At 45.8% G+C, this 16,391-nt stretch overlaps 1 protein-coding gene across 1 annotated transcript in view; it reads right to left on the bottom strand.

Annotated features, from left to right (window-relative positions):
* ATP10A (ATPase phospholipid transporting 10A (putative)) overlaps window positions 1–16,391 on the bottom strand; it is a 175,285-nt gene that overhangs the window by 45,862 nt on the left and 113,032 nt on the right. The window contains 1 exon segment of the mRNA XM_027083251.1: window positions 14,586–14,671. Within this exon segment, the coding sequence (XP_026939052.1) occupies window positions 14,586–14,671 (86 nt within the window).

Below are 16,391 nucleotides of genomic sequence, written 5' to 3'. Positions count from 1 at the left end.
TAAATCAAACCAGTCATGCTTATTCAGAAGAAGAGATGAACTCAACAGAAACAAGAAAAGGTATTACATTAAGCTTCCTTTGATGTGACCTACACCTTTCAGTAACTACTGTGCTTTCTAATCAGACCAAGCCAGACCAGAACTGATCACAGCAGGTGTATCGGCCTGTTTAAGGCCCCCAGCGGCATACAAATGGCAATGGGGGCTGTGCTCTGAGTGAGTCTCCCTGCATCAGAAGGGGAGGAAGGCTGGAGAACGGCGTCACCCTAAAGGTGCTTGGCAGTGCAAGTGCTGCCTTGGTCTCCTAAGGGGGAAAGTCCCTGCTAAGGGCGAATAGGCCCAGGACCCAGCAGGCATGAGGCTTGACTCCAGGAAGACGTGCAAGAGAATATGAGCCCATCACACTGCCCTCAGCACCTACCTCTGTCTTATGGCTTGACATGTGTCCCCCCTAGAATTCATATGTTGATGTCCTAACCCCCGTATCTCAGAATGTGACTGCATTTGGAGTTAGGTCTTTAAAGAGGTAATTAAGTTAAAATAAGGTCATATGGATGGGCCCTAACCCCATATGACTGCTGTCTCTGTTAGAAAATATTTGGACACAGAGACGGACAAACACAGAGGTTAAGATGATGTGAGGGCACAGGGAGAAGGCGGCTGTCTGCAAGCTAAGGAGAGGGGCCTCAGGAGACACCAGTCCTGCTGACACCTGGATCTTGCTTCCACCCTCCAGAACTGTGAGACAATGCATTTCTGTTGTTTAAGCTGCAGGGTCTGTGTCAGCCCAAGCAAACGGATACATCCCTTAACATTTAATCTGAGCCACGTACAAGAGCTCCTTTAGTTCAAGTCCCCATTGTTTGACTCATCCAAACAATCTCTTCTAAATAGAAACTGTCCAAAAGTGCCCTGGGAAATACCACATGCAGGACGTGACAGGGCTCAGCTAATAAACTCCTGCCTGGCTGTTCTTTCTCAAGAGAGGCTGTGTCTCCTGATGGGCTTGCATGTCAGTTCTGTCCTTCTAAGTCCCAGCACTCGGAGGTGCTGGAGAGAATCAACCATATGTCCAGACACAGGTGCAAGGTGCCATGGTTGTGATGCAAGAGAAGGGGGACCTTGGACAGCAACCTGCAGCCGCCCCTCCCTAGGTCACATCACCTCTAGCACACAGACCTGGGTCTCTTCTCTGCTCCATTGCTGGCCAAAGCTCCACCACTGACTGGTCACACATGGGCCAGCACCCTTGCTGCCATTGTTGACTCCCCTCCTTATTTTTATATCCACACAGACATCAGTTTTCGATTTTGCCCCCTTCGCTAGCTATTCCTTTTTATTTTTTGGTATCTTTATTGGAGTACATTTGCTTTACAATGTTGTATTAGTTTCTACTGTACAACAAAGTGAGTAAGCTATATGGATACACATATCCCCATATCCCCTCCCTGTTGAGCCTCCTTCCCACCCTCCCTATCCAACCCCCCTAGCTCATCACAAAGCATCGAGCTGATCTCCCCGTGCTATGCAGCAGCTTCCCACTAGTCATTTATATTTGGTAGTGTATATATGTCAATGCTACTCTCTCACTTTGTCTCAGCTTCCCCTTCCCCTCCATGCCCTCAAGATCATTCTCCACATCTACGTCTTTATTCCTGCCCTGGCACTAGGCTCATCAGTACCGTTTTTTATATTCCGTATCTGTGCATTAGCATCCGGTATTTCTTTTTCACTTTCTGACTTACTTCTCTCTGTATGACACTCTAAGTCCATCCATGTCATTACAAATAACTCAATTCCGTTCCTTTTTAGGGCTGAGTAATATTCCATTGTATATATGTGCAACATCTTCTTTATCCATTCATCTGTCGATGGACACTTAGGTTGCTTCCATGTCCTGACTATTGTAAACACAGCTGCAATGAATATTGTGGTACATGACTCTTTTTGAATTATGGTTTTCTCAGGGAATATACCGAGTAGTGGGATTGCTGGGTCATATGGTAGTTCTATTTTCAGTTTAAGGAACCTCCATACTGTTCTCCATAGTGACTGTATCAATTTGCATTCCCACCAGCAGTGCAGAAGGGTTCCCTTTCCTCCACACCCTCTCCAGCATTTATTGTTTGTAGATTTTTTGATAATGGCCATTCTGACTGGTGATACCTCTTTGTAGTTTTGATTTTCATTTTTCTAATGATTAGTGATGTTGAGCATCTTTTCATGTGTTTGTTGGCAATTTGTATGTCTTCTTTGGAGAAATGTCTGTTTAGGTCTGCCACCCATTTTTGCATTGGGATGTTTGTTATTTTGATAATGACCTGCATGAGCTGCTTTTATATTTTGGAGCTTAATCTTTTGTCAGTTGCTTCATTTGCAAATATTGTCTCCTTTTCTAGGGGTTGTCTTTTTATCTTGTTTATGGTTTCCTTTGCTGTGCAAAAGCTTTTAAGTTTCATTAGGTCCCATTTGCTTATTTTTTATTTTACTTCCATTACTCTAGGAGGTGGGTCAAAAAGGTCTTGCTGTGATTTATGTCATAGAGTGTTGTGCCTATGTTTTCTTCAAAGAGTTTTATAGTGTCTGGCCTTACATTTAGGTCTTTAATCCATTTTGAGTCTATTTTTGTGTATGGTGTTAGGAAGTGTTCTAATTTCACTCTTTTACATGTAACTGTCCAGTTTTCCTGGCATCACTTATTGAAAAGGCTATCTTTTCTCCATTGTATATTCTTGCCTCTTTTGTCAAAGATATGGTGAACATATGTGTATGGGTTTATCTCTGGGCTCTCTATCCTGTTCCATTGATCTATATTTCTGTTTTTGTGCCAGTACCATACTGTCTTGATTACTGTAGCTTTGTAATATAGTCTGAAGTCTGGGAGCCTGATCCCTGCAGCTCAGTTTTTCTTTCTCAAGATTGCTTTGGCTATTCAGGGTCTTTTGTGTTTCCATACAAATTGTAAAATTGCTTGTTCTAGTTCTGTGAAAAATGCCAGTGGTAGTTTGATAGGGATTGCATTGAATCTGTAGATTGCTTTGGGTAGTAGAGTCATTTTCACAATGTTGATTCTTCCAATCCCAAGAACATGGTATATCTCTCCATCTATTTGTATCATCTTTAATTTCCTTCATCAGTGTCTTATAATTTTCTGCATACAGGTCTTTTGCCTCCTTAGGTAGGTTTATTCCTAGATATTTTATTCTTTTTGTTGCAATGGTAAATAGGAGTGTTTTCTTAATTTCACTTTCAGCTTTTTCATCATTATTATAGAGGAATGCAAGAGATCTGTGCATTAATTTTGTATCCTGCTACTTTACCAAATTCATTGATTAGCTCTAGTAGCTTTCTGGTAGCATCTTTAGGATTCTCTATGTATAGTATCATGTCATCTGCAAACAGTGACAGTTTTACTTCTTTTCTGATTTGGATTCCTTTTATTTCTTTTTCTTCTCTGATTGCTGTGGGTAAAACTTCCAAAACTATGTTGAATAATAGTGGTGAGAGTGGACATCCTTGTCTTCTTCCTGATGTTGGCTGTGGGTTTGTTGTATATGGCCTTTATTATGCTGAGGTAGGTTCCCTCTATGCCCACCTTCTGGAGAGTTTTTATCATTAATGGGTATTGAATTTTGTCAAAAGCTTTTTCTGCATCTATTGAGATGATCACATGGTTTTTATCTTTCAGTTTGTTAATATGGTGCATCACATTGATTGATTTGCATATATTGAACAATCCTTGCATTCCTGGGATAAACACCACTTGATCATGGTGTATGATCCTTTTAATGTACTGTTGGATTCTGTTTGCTAGTATTTTGTTGAGGATGTTCATCTGTGATATTGGCCTGCAATTTTCTTTTTTTTGATATGTTTGCCTAGTTTTGTTATCAGGGTGATGGTGGTCTCATAGAATGAGTTTGGGAGTGTCCCTCCCTCTGCTATATTGTAAGAGTTTGAGAAGGATAGTGTTAACTCTTCTCTAAATGTTTGATAGAATTCTCCTGTGAAGCCATCGGGCCCTGGGCTTTTGTTTGTCAGAAGAGTTTTAATCACAGTTTCAATTTCAGTGCTTGTGATTGGTCTGTTCACGTTTTCTATTTCTTCCTGGTTCAGTCTTGGCAAGTTGTGCCTTTCTAAGAATCTGTCCATTTCTTCCAGGTTGTCCATTTTATTGACATATAGTTGCCTGTAGTAGTCTCTCATGATCCTTTGTATTTCTGCAGTGTCAGGTGTAACTTCTTTTTCATTTCTTATTCTTTTGATTTGAGTCTTCTCCCTTTTTTTCCTGATGAGTCTGGCTAATGGTTTATCAATTTTCTTTACCTTCTCAAAGAACCAGCGTTTAGTTTTATTGATCTTTGCTATTGTTTCCCTCATTTCTTTTTCATTTATTTCTGATCTGATCTTTTTGATTTCTTTCCTTGTGCTAACTTTGGGGTTTTTTTGTTCTTCTTTTTCTAATTTCTTTAGGTATAAGGTTAGGTTGTTTATTTGAGATGTTTCTTGTTTCTTGAGGTAGAATTATATTGCTATAAACTTCCCTCTTAGAACTGCTTTTGCTGCACCCCATAGATTTTGGGTCGTGTTTTCATTGTCATTTGTTTCTAGGTATTTTTGATTTATTCTTTGATTTCTTCAGGGATCTCTTGGTTATTTAGTAGCATATTGTTTAGCCTCCATGTGTTTGTACTTTTTACAGCTTTTTTATTGTAATTGATATCTAGTCTCATAGCATTGTGGCTGGGAAAGATACTTGATATGATTTCAGTTTTCTTAAGTTTACTGAGGCTTGATTTGTGATCCAAGATGTGATTTATCCTGGAGAATGTTCCATGTGCACTTGAGTAGAAAGCATATTCTGTTGTTTCTGGATGCAATGTCCCATAAATATCAATTCAGTCCATCTAGTCTAATGTGTCATTTAAAGCTTGATGTATGTTTTTCCCTTTCATCACTTTAAATGTATTGTGCCACTCTCTTCTGGCCTGTAGAGTTTCTGCTGAAAGATCAGCTGTTAACCTTATGCAGATTCCCTTTATGTTATTTTTTGCTTTTCCCTTGCTGTTTTTAATAATTTTCTTTGTGTTTAACTTTTGTTAGTTTGATTAATATATGTCTTGGCATGTTTCTCCTTGGGTTTATCCTGTATGGGACTCTCTCCGCTTCCTGGACTTGATTGACTGTTTCCTTTCCCATTTGGGGGACGTCTTCAACTACAATCTCTTTAAATATTTTCTCAGCCCGTTTCTTTTTTCCTCTTCTTCTGGGATGCCTATAATTCGAATGTTGGTGCACTTAATGTTGTCCCAGAGGTCTCTGAGACTGTCCTCCATTTTTTTCATTCTTTTTTCTTTATTCGGCTCTGCAACAGTTATTTCCACTCTCTGTCTTCCAGCTCACTTATCCGTTCTTCTGCCTCAATTATTCTGCTATAGATTCTTTCTACTGTATTTTAAATTTCGGTTATTGTGTTGTTCATTACTGTTTGTTTGATCTTTAGTTCTTCTAGGTCCTTGTTAAACATTTCTTGTATTTTCTCTATTTCCAAGATTTTGGATCATCTTTAGTATCATTACTCTGAATTCTTTTTCAGGTAGTTTGCCTATTTCCTCTTCATTTATTTGGTCTTGTGGGTTTTTATCTTCTCCTTTGCCTGTAAGATATTTCTCTGTCTTCTCATTTTGTCTAATTTACAGTATTTGATCCTCTCCTTTCCCTAGGCTGCAGGGTCATAGTTCCTCTTGCTTCTGTTCTCTGCCCCCATTGGTGGCATTGGTCCAGTGTCTTGTGTAGGCTTCCTGATGGGAGGAGTTGGTGCCTACATTCTGGTGGGTGGAGCTGAGTCATTTTCCTCTGATGAGCAGGGCCGTGTCAGGTGGTGTGTTTCAGAGTGTCTGTGACCTTAGCATGACTTTAGGTAGTCTGTGTGCTAATAGGTGGGTTTGTGTTCCTGTCTTGTTTGTTGTTTGGTGTGAGGCGTCCTGCACTGGGAGCTGCTGGCTGTTGGGTGGAGCCGGGTCTGGATTCAGATAGAGGCCTCCAGGAGAGCTCTCGGTGATTAGTCTTCCCTGGGGCTGGGAATTCTTTAGTGGTCCAGCATCCTGGACTTGGTGCTCCCCCCACCAGAGTCTCAGGCCTGATTTCTGGTCAAGGGACCAAACCCCACAAGTTGCTCATCCCAGCAATAAAGGTGATCAAAAAAGAAAAAAAAAGACTAACAAAACCCCAAATGGTAAAAAGTAAAATAAAAAAAAAACAGAAACAAGGAAACACACACAAAAGAAACAAAAACAGAACCATATAAATCAAAAAGCAAGAGAACAACCAGACAAACAAAAGAACCCAAGAATGAAATCCACCAATTAAGAAGAAAGCTGACAAAAACACAAAACGAAAAAACAAAATCAAAGTAGAGTGCCAACGGAAGAATGAAGCAAAGAAACAAACCAATGAAAATGATAAAAAAAAAAAAGAGAAAAAGAGAAAGGAGAAAGAACAAATGAAAGGCAACATAGAAACAGAAATTTTAAAAAAAGAAAATAGAAAATATATTCTAAAAATGACAAACAAAACCCTAGAGAAATGGTAAAAACAAAATCAATCAAACAAAAACAGAGACAAGGAAACACATATGTAAAAAAAACAAAAACAGAGCCAAATAAAACAAAAAGCAAGAGAATAACCAGACAAATAGAAGAACTCAAAAACGAAATCAAACAATTAGGATTAGAACCAACAGAAACACATAACCTAAAAACAAAACCAAAGCAATGTGCCTACTGAAGAATAAAGCAAGGAAACAGAAAAAACTGATTAAAATGATTTAAAAAAATAGGATTTAAAAAAATAGGATAAAATAAAATAAGAAAGGAAAAATCACAGGACAACAGAAAAGCAAAGTAGAAATGGAAATATATTTTTAAAAAAGAAAGAAAAAATATATTAAAGAAAAAGAAGAAAAAATAAGGGAAAAGAACACAGAACCAAAGAAAAGCAAAGTAAAAATAAATAAAAAAATAAACGTTATAAAACATGCAGATCCCAAGAAACCAAAAAAAACTAAACCACCACCACCAAACAAAAAGAGAAAGAAAAAAAAAAAAAAACCAAAGCTAGAACCAAAGACAGAATGAATCAAAACAAATAGAATTAATAATAATAATTATGTTTCCCTGGGGTCTCCGCTGTAAGTGTCCTTGCACATACCATGAACCACAGCCCACCTCCGCCTCCCCAAGAGCCTCTCCTCTGCCTCTGGGCTGGTCTCTGGACCTGCTGTGGGTGCTCTGGGGACCACTCAGACTCTGATCTGGCCTGATTCCTGCATGTGCTGTCCCCAAAGTCCATAGCTGCCAGAGCTAGACCGTTTCATTTGTGGGAACACTCATTGCCTACTCAGGTATTCCACAGACGCAGGGACTACCTAGCTGATCGTGGGGATTTAATCTTCAGCTTGTACAGCTGATAGAAAGATTTTTGACCTTTTTCCTTAGCCACCCTGTCCCTGGGGTTCAGCTTTGGTTTTATCCCCACCTCTGTGTGAGGTCCATCCACAGTAGTCCAGTCCTGAGGCTGCCTTCGAGCTCTTGGGTCAGTCGCTGTGAGGACCAGGCAAAGAGGTGGTATGACTACTTGGATCGCAGAGCCCTGGCAGCGCCAAATGCACAAAAAAGCCAGCAGCCACGGGTGCAAGAGATATGGCCATAGTGAGGGCTTTTTCTGGTGCCCAGCTACAGGCGCGTGAGGGCCAGCTCTGAGTGTGCTTCTTTTATTGTCGTCAGCAGGCTCTGTCGTGTGGGGAGAGAGAGGCTACAACAGTGGTTCCTTCCCCTGCGTGTGACTCAGCAGAAGTGCCCTGTTTCCATGGCAGTCCGGTCTTCCTCCGTAGGCATTTCCTGCTGTGGATTTCCTCCATTCCATCCCTTCAGTCCATCGCCCCACAGCCAACAGGAGTTCTCGCTCTGGGTCTGTTCTCCAATCCCCATACACCAGCTCCCAGCCCCCCTGCACACCCATGAACGGATGTACAGACTGTCTATTTCTCACTCTGTCCCGTCTGCCACAGATTGGCCACTTCACCCTCTTCCAGCAGCCTCAAATGCATCCCTTCTGTCCCAATTGAATTCCCCGTCAGAGATGGGGCTTCCCCGTTGGAGTGGGGGTTTCCCCGAATTCGGGAATCTCTCCTCTGCTTCAGCTCCCCCACCCCGGGATGCAGGTCCCGTCCAGCTTCCTCTCCTCCTCCTTCTCCCTTCTTTTTTTCTGTCCTACACAATTATGCAGGGACCTTTATAGTCCTTTCTGGTGTCCAAGGTCTTCTGCTAGTTCTCCGCAGGTGTTCTGTGAAAACTGTTGCATCTATAGGTGTATTCCTGACGCATCTGTAGAGAGAGATGAACTCCACATCCTCCTACTCCTCCGCCATCTTGAATCCGCTACTCACTGGCTATTTCTTTAATCCACCTTCTTCTCACACTCTCTGTGCATCACTGCCCTAATTCAGGCTTCCAAATTTCCCTACTGCAGCCTTCGATGCACCCCTTGTGGCTTGGATGCCACCAGCCTTGGCCCTTCCTGTCCATTTCTCACCCAGGCACCGACCGATGTTTCAGGGTGCAGGTTTGAGTGCTGAGTTCTCCTGGGAGCATCCTGCAGGATCTCTGACTTCCTCTGGCACACACGGCCACTCTGCGCCCTGGGCGGGCCCATCCTGTGCAGGCTCTCGTCCCCGGCAACCCATGTTGCACATCCTGCTACCCACGCTGCCTGTTGGCCCAGCGCGTCCTGCCTTGGGGAGCTTGGCCTGCTACCCTGGGCTCACATTTTACAGCCCTCAGGTAGATGCTTTGCTAACACTAAGCTCCCCAGACCCCACAGCCAGGAGACTCTGCGATATTTTGTGCTTCCCTCTCTCTGCTTGTAAAGACGGGCTCCTCGCATATTCTTCCATCCTGCACCCCATGCCCACCCCAGTCCCTGGCAAATGCTGAGGCTGCCTGGCCCTTAGCTTTGGGGTGGTCCAGCCCACAGGGATGTCGGAAGGAAACCAGAGGCGTGGACAGAGGCGAGGGAGGATGGGAGTGTGTCTCGGCTCCTCCTAGGAGAGAGTGCTGGGTTGGTTGTGTCCCTCAACCAAGGTGGTGAGCCTCCCAGGCAGCCCCTGGACATGAGTCCCCCGGGGCCACTCCCCTCACCCCCCCGGGACCACTGGGCCTCACGGTGACCACAGCTCAGCTGCTCCTAACCCTTGTGGCTGCCTTAAGCCCTAGCCCCTCCTGCAGAAATGGACCCTTGGCTAATAGCCCCACACATTCAAATTTGAGCATCTGATCTGTTTCCAGAAGGGATCCGACTGACACAGGTAGAAAGGATGGAAGGAGAGATAACCCCTTCTCTACTGCCGAGTCCTAGGCATCATTTTCTTTAAAATAATAGTTGCTCAGGTTTCTGTTTATCTATGTAAGTACAGAAATGACCTGACTGTGTTTTGTGCCAATGTTAGATTTTCTTGAGATGTAAATATCAGTTAAAGGTGCTAAGGTAAAATGAAAATATTCTGATTTTAGAGTCTGGCTGATGCAGTTACAATTCGTCTCAAAGCCTGGTCCTTGGGAGTGAGGACATTTTGGATATAAACCCACACAGAGCTCCATCCAGATGCTGGGCTGGGGGGCTGGGGGAACTGCCAGGGTGTCCTGGGGTGACCACAGTCTTGGAGCATGCCATCTGCCGGGATGGGGCAAGGGTGATGCCCCAACAAGCACACCCTGGGCTCTGGATGGCAGCCAGTGTCCTGAAGCCTCATGTGGTCAAGCAGGCTCTGTGGCCCACGGGGAGGGACCCCAGAACCTGCTCCACGGAGGACTTAGGATAAGAAATGGAGCCTGGCTTTATAGCTGGAAATGGAATTTCACATCAGATGATGAAACCAACCAACCTCTTTGCTTTATTTATTCTTTAGGAGTAAGTGAAAATGTTTGATTGACTGGTGGCTTCAAAGCCCACATCGTCCTGCCCTGGAATTGCTGAGCGAGCTAAGCAGGGTTCCCTGAGCAGCCAGAGCCCCCATCCACAGCGGCTCTCTGGGCTGCCAGGGCCCAGGGCAGCTGAAGAGGTGGGGAACAATGTTATTTCCAGCTCCTGTCTCTGAGGATTTCATAAGTGCTTAACTACAGGGATTGCATTAAAAACTAGTGGGCATTAAAGTGCACTTGAATAATGATGCACCTGACACTCTTATTTTAACAGCTTGAGCTATATTTCATATACCATGCAACTCACCCATTTAAGGTGTACAGTTCAGGGTTTTTTATATTCACAGCCTTGTGCAGTGCTCCCCACCAGCTAATTTGAGAATGTTTTCATCAGAAAGAAACCCTGTACCCACTGGCAGTCACTCCCCATTCCCATCCCACCCCCCAACCGTGGCAAACCACGAATCCACTTTTTGCCTCTCAAGATATTCTTACTGTGGACATTTCACACCAATGGGACCACACACCATGGCTGACACCACCCTCTTGCACAAAGTGCTCTGATTCACATTGTGTCTTTCACTCCATTCAATGTCAGCCACTGTTCTCTCCAGAATTAGGAGGAAGCCGGGGCTCAGAAACACAGGATAACTTTCCTAAGGCTTGGGACTTCTTGGTATGACCCCAAGCAAGCTTAGTTCTCCAGCTGCAAACAGCTAAGGTTTCCAGTTTGGATGGACTGGTCCAAATAAGAGTGAAATCAGATGGCCTGTCCAGTGGCCTATAGTCCTGGGTTCTCCAGTGTGAGTGAGGCTACAGGGCGGCAGCTGAGTTTAGGCTGAAGGAAAGCCACCAGGAGCAGACAGTGAGAGCCAGCAAACCAGGGAACTGGCTCAGCAGCTGGTCTACCCCCTGGGTCTAAATCTCAGCTCTACCACCCAGGTTAGCCCCACCCCTGAGCATCAGGACCAGTAGCGGGGCTGGGGACTCCTCCCTTCCTTCTGCCTGGAGGCAGGACTCAGGACCTGGGGTGACCAGGCCCCTCCCAGAGGCTCTGTTCACCTGCCCTTCCCTCTCCTCCCCTCAGCACTCTTCCTGGAGACTTCAGCCCGAGTCACGGAGGGAAGAGCTTTTAACACACTGTCACCAACACCCAACCTCCAGAGCTCCTGGCTGGACAGGCCTAGCTGGGAGAGGGGCCTGTCTGCACCCTGACATTCTTGTAGCAAATCCCAAATATCACCTAGCAGAGAGAGCAAGTCACAAACGCATGGAGGTTTAGGCACACAGAGGCCTGAACTGGCCGGGCTCTATAGCATGAGCCTCAGGGCAGGATGGCTTGCTGGGAAAAGTAAGAGAAAGCATGACAAGGTTGAACCAGAGCGGGAAGAGGTTTCACCTGGGGAGAGTTGCCCTTCTTGCCTTTCTTGGGCAACGTGCCAGCAAGAAGGATGCATGCTGGGAACACTTGCTGGCAGCATCTCTCTGAGCGGCCAAGTCAGCCTAGCCGGCCATAGGCACAATGCTATCCACTTGAGGCTGTCTTCCCAAGAAAGAGGCAGCTGGGGCACCAAGTCAGCTGAGGGCCAGCTTGGAGGCAATGCAGGGGCTGCAGGTGGGCGAGGGGCCAAGGGACACCCCTTTCCCGGATCACTGAATCCCTTTGCATGGAGGTCCCCACGGAGATCTCCAGCCTGGCCTTCTGTTATCTTCTCTCTTCCTAACAAGTGTCCTTCTTCTTTTTTGGAGGTTTTCATCTCTGGCCCTGTCCCTCCTTTTCAAGCCACATTTCTAGAAAGAGTGGTTGAAAGTACAATTCCTCTTCCATCTCCTATAATCTGGGCTCTACTCCGACAGTGCGGCCCTCCCCTTTCCCAGGTTCCTGTGGAGTCCAGCATCTGGCAGACCTCCTTCCTAAATGTCCCTCTGGGCCTCCTCCACTGGGTGTTGCCTTTGGAACCACATCCGCAAGGGATCCTGCTCTTGCCTGTTGGGATTGCTTTGTCTTCATTCCTTTTCTCTCTTGCCTTCTGTCCCATGTTGGTCTGGTGTCTCTCCTCCTCAAACACAACTTCTAGACAGAGGTTCCCCAAACCTGTGTCTTTAGCGCCTACTCCCCTGAATTCCTATCACATAGATTTTTTTCTGTCACTCCACTGAATGCACTCGCCAGCTCCTCGAATGCAGTGAATCCCAAACCCCATCTCTCCTCCACCTATAGCTCCCCATGATCCATACATAGTAGACAAACCATCCTCCCAGCCTCCTCTTCCACTGTATCCCCCTCCCCAGGGAACATCTGAGTTCTCGCCTTTGCCTCCCTCCTGACCTGTCTCTCTCCCTGCTCTATAGTATGATAGTAATAATATATTACTATATAGTAATATAGTCAAAGAAATGTTAACAACAGCAGCAATGACCATAATAGTGGCCAATGTTTATTAAGCACCCACCCTTCTGAAAGCCTTCCATGTATTAAATTGACAAAGCTTTGCACCCATGACACAAGGGGGCTCCTGGATTCTCCCCATTATACAGATGAGTAATGTTCAGTAGTTCGCCAGAGCTATCTTGCTGGAAAGCGTGGGCTCCAGAGTCTGCCAGCCTCAGCACTAAGCCAGACTTGGTCAATACCCTTGTTTAACACAGAGGTAGCTCCCAAGGGCAGGACCAAGAGCTGCTGACTTGGGGCTAAACCCCCTGCAGCGCTAATCCAAGTCTTGGGCAGGCAACAAGAGTATGAGGAGTGGTCTGAGAACAGGGCTCCAGAGGCCCCACAGAGCAGGAGAGCACAGGCCAGGGTATAGTCAGGAGAAGGAGGTCTAGCTTTTTCCTTTGGGAGAGTTGGTACCAAAAAATTACCCCATCAGCAAGAATGTCCACAGAACATTCTCCCTAGAGGCTGCCTCCACCTCCTTCACAGTAGTCATTTCAGGGTCTGTGGATCCAGCATCTGCTCTGTTCTGCCTGCCTGACCCAGGAGATTTGGGGTGGTGCAGAGGACGGTGCCACGTGTGAGAAGCCCAGGAGGGCCACAGGGGCTGAGAAACCCACAGCAGACCAGTTTCGGACGGACGGCTGAGTATCTTCCCCCAAATTTTACAGATGACATTTTAGTATTTTTCTAATGAGTTTTTACTCTCCTTTAACTGGTTCCTTTAAGGGGTGATCTAACACTTTCAAGTTCTAGTCGATCCTCAGACAAGTATCCGCAATTTCAGCAGGTGACAGGCAGTATCTGGCCCTTCGCTGTTCACACTTTTCATTCACTGACTCTCCCCCTGCCCCGCAACATGATGGGAAGCCTGTCGCGTGCTGGGCAAAGGAAACATTGCTGGACATGTCAGCAAAGCAGAAGACTTGACCTCACACCAAAAGCTCTCAGCAGTGGAGCCCCTCCAGGAGCAGAGCACCTGTGTTACCTGTGTGTCCTAGGCACCCACGCTGTACCTGGACCGCTAAGCAGCATCCTGGTCAGTTGGCCCTCAGAGCCGGACGGCCGTGGGAGGCCCCAATTCTCCAGGTCACACCTGTGGCCCCCAGGCTCATGCCCGCACAGCTGGCTCCCTCTGTGGGGGGGCACCCCCACTGCCCCCAGCAGGCAGCTCCACAACTCCACGCTACACCCTGTTCTCTCCCTCCTCCCTTTTCCCCACACTGCCCAGCCAAGTCGTGCACAACTATTAACATGATTACGGTAATTTCCAACTATTCACAGAAGCAGAGATACCAGTCCATACTTCCCATGTACCCCCAGCCCAGCTTCAACAAGGACCAACAGATGGCCAATCCAATGTCATTCATCTACCTTTCTTGTCTCTCTGTTTTGGAGCAAGGAGCTGGACAAGTTAACATGTTCTAGGACTTCTTATTTTGTTTACTGTCTCTCTAACTAGAGTGAAATAAACATGAAGGCAGAAATTTCTTTTCTATTCAGTTCACTGTGTTATCCCCAGAGCCTTGAAAAGAGCCTAGCACACAGTAGGTGCTCAGCAAATACTTGTTCAATGGCTGAGTGCATGAATGAAGGAATGAACTTCCAGGCAGGCTCCTCCTGCCTGGGGCCTGTGCTTACATTTATGGGGCCACATGTAGTCAACCTTGTTTCCCACGTCCCCACCTTCTCTGGCTGCTAGAGGGAGGGGATCTGACAAACTTCTACTGCTGACAGGCTCTTACCAAGCAGCCCCATGAGCTCAGGTGCAGGGCAACATTGCTCAAAGGCTGCACCAAGTGGCAAAGAATATATATATATAGTACTGTACTATACTATACAAAGTGGACCATTGAACAACACGGGTTTGAGCTGCGCAGTTCCATTTATTCACAGGTTTTTTTCAATAAACACAGTACTACACCATCCGAGATTGGCTGAATCCGTGGATGCAGAATTGCACATCCAGAGGGCAGACTATGGAGCTTGAGCATCCAGGGATTCTGGTATCCCTGGCAGGTCCCGGAACCAATCCCCCATTGACACTGACCATGTGAATTTTCAGCTGGGTGGGGGTTGGCATCCCCCAACCCCTGTGGCTCAAGGGTTGACCGCATATGTACATGTAGTCTGTCAAACAGAAGGGGAAGCCCAGGCAGAGGTCTGATACTCACATGCACCCACGAAACCTAGTCAGGTCGTTGTTGGGCTTCTCACACTCGATTACGCTGGTGAACGTCAAAGGATTGAATTCGGAGACCTAAAATAATAGCACATACACATTAGAGAGATCTGAGCTCAGCCTGTCCATCTAAAAGGCACTTGCTTCTCTGTCTCCCACCCACAGCAGGAACATTCCATGAAGAAGGACTCTGCCTTGTAACCTGTGCAGAGTCTCTCTCTCTCTCACACACACACACACCACACACAGAGCACTTGGCCTGTGCATCTTTGTTTTTACAGTGAATGACAGTGAGCCCATAGAACTGTAGCTCTAATGCAAATTAAGCACATATGGTATAAGAGGGAAGCCACTAGTGACGGGAAGGAATGAGTGAGTTTCTTGAGACAGACCAGCACCTTCCAACTTTCTACACAGATTTAGAGAAGCAGATTCCATCTGGAAAATAGGAACTTAGAATAAAAATATCACTTCCTCAATGTGCGCTAAAAATTCTTCACAGATATTTGGGGAAAAACAGTTAAATAATCAATGTGTCAGCCACCAATTTCTTTATTATTCTGCTTGATGAAAAAAATGACAGCTCACCACAAAAAAGTCCTTCACTTAGAATTTGGCACTGATAGATGAAGCAAGGCCTGGCTCGCGTGGAGAAATGAGGAGTGGGGAGAGGGAAGGGGCGAGAGGAGGGGGGTGGTAGGGAGGGAAGAGAGAAATACAGGGAATATGTCTTTAGTGTAAATAACTGAGTACATTTATGGGTTTTTAAAAATCAGCTTGCTTTGATCAGGCTGGCCACTCTCTTTTCTCCATGAGTGTCACACGTGGTAAAAAAAAAAATAAAAAAAAAATAAAAAAAAAAAGGACTTGTCTTTCCTCACGCAAGCATGGCGTCACAAAAAAAGTGCAACTGGGGCTTCCCTGGTGGCGCAGTGGTTGAGAGTCCGCCTGCCGATGCAGGGGACACGGGTTCGTGCCCCGGTCCGAGAAGATCCCACATGCCGCAGAGCGGCTGGGCCCGTGGGCCATGACCGCTGAGCCTGCGCGTCCAGAGCCTGTGCTCCACAACAGGAGAGGCCACAACAGTGACAGGCCCGCGTACCGCAAACAAAAAAAAAGAAGTGCAACTGGTTAAAAATCAAAGGAATAAACATTGTTGATACCCACCCAGATAACTATTACTCCAGCAAAACAATGCCCTCCCTGGGACAGGATACAGCTGTAAAGGCAATGACTCAAAAGTCTGTCCTGACTGTTTTCTCACATAGCATGTACATTAAAAGAACTCACTACATAGTAGTAGCTCAATTCAACAGCTGAAAGGAAAGTGCCATTTTAAAAGGCTCTTCCTGAAGTTTCATTAGCCATCGGCCCCTCTCTCCGTGGACTGAAATGGCCTCTGGCTCTGTTCCAGAGTAAGGCTATGCTTGGAGAAGCGGTGTTTATTTCAAGCCTTGTGCTTCTCTTGAAGCCAGTTGGCTGACTTTTCCAGAGCAGACATCTGCAGATACAGTGCCCAGGACGGCCATGAAGGGAGGGAGTTCTGCAGCACACCAGGGTTATTCTTGGCAGACAGGGAGGGTAGACTTAAAATACTCTGTCTCTGTTTATGATTCTTTCTCTCTAAGAAAAATGTAATGTGCATGGCTCAGAAATGGTAGAACATTCTGTCTCTGGGGCTTCAGAGCTGCATTTGTAATGTTCTACTAATAACCATGTGCCTTGGGGAATGTGCATCCCCAGGGCATGGGATGCCTGGCCTCCTCTGCTTTGTCTGGAATTGGGGAGGATTTTTAGA

This window comes from Aethalodelphis obliquidens, unplaced genomic scaffold (genome assembly GCF_003676395.1).
Source record: "Aethalodelphis obliquidens isolate GAN/ISIS:26980383/991018 unplaced genomic scaffold, ASM367639v1 scaffold49, whole genome shotgun sequence".
Classification (NCBI taxonomy): domain Eukaryota; kingdom Metazoa; phylum Chordata; class Mammalia; order Artiodactyla; family Delphinidae; genus Aethalodelphis; species Aethalodelphis obliquidens.
This window is presented reverse-complemented; position numbering and strand designations above follow the sequence as displayed.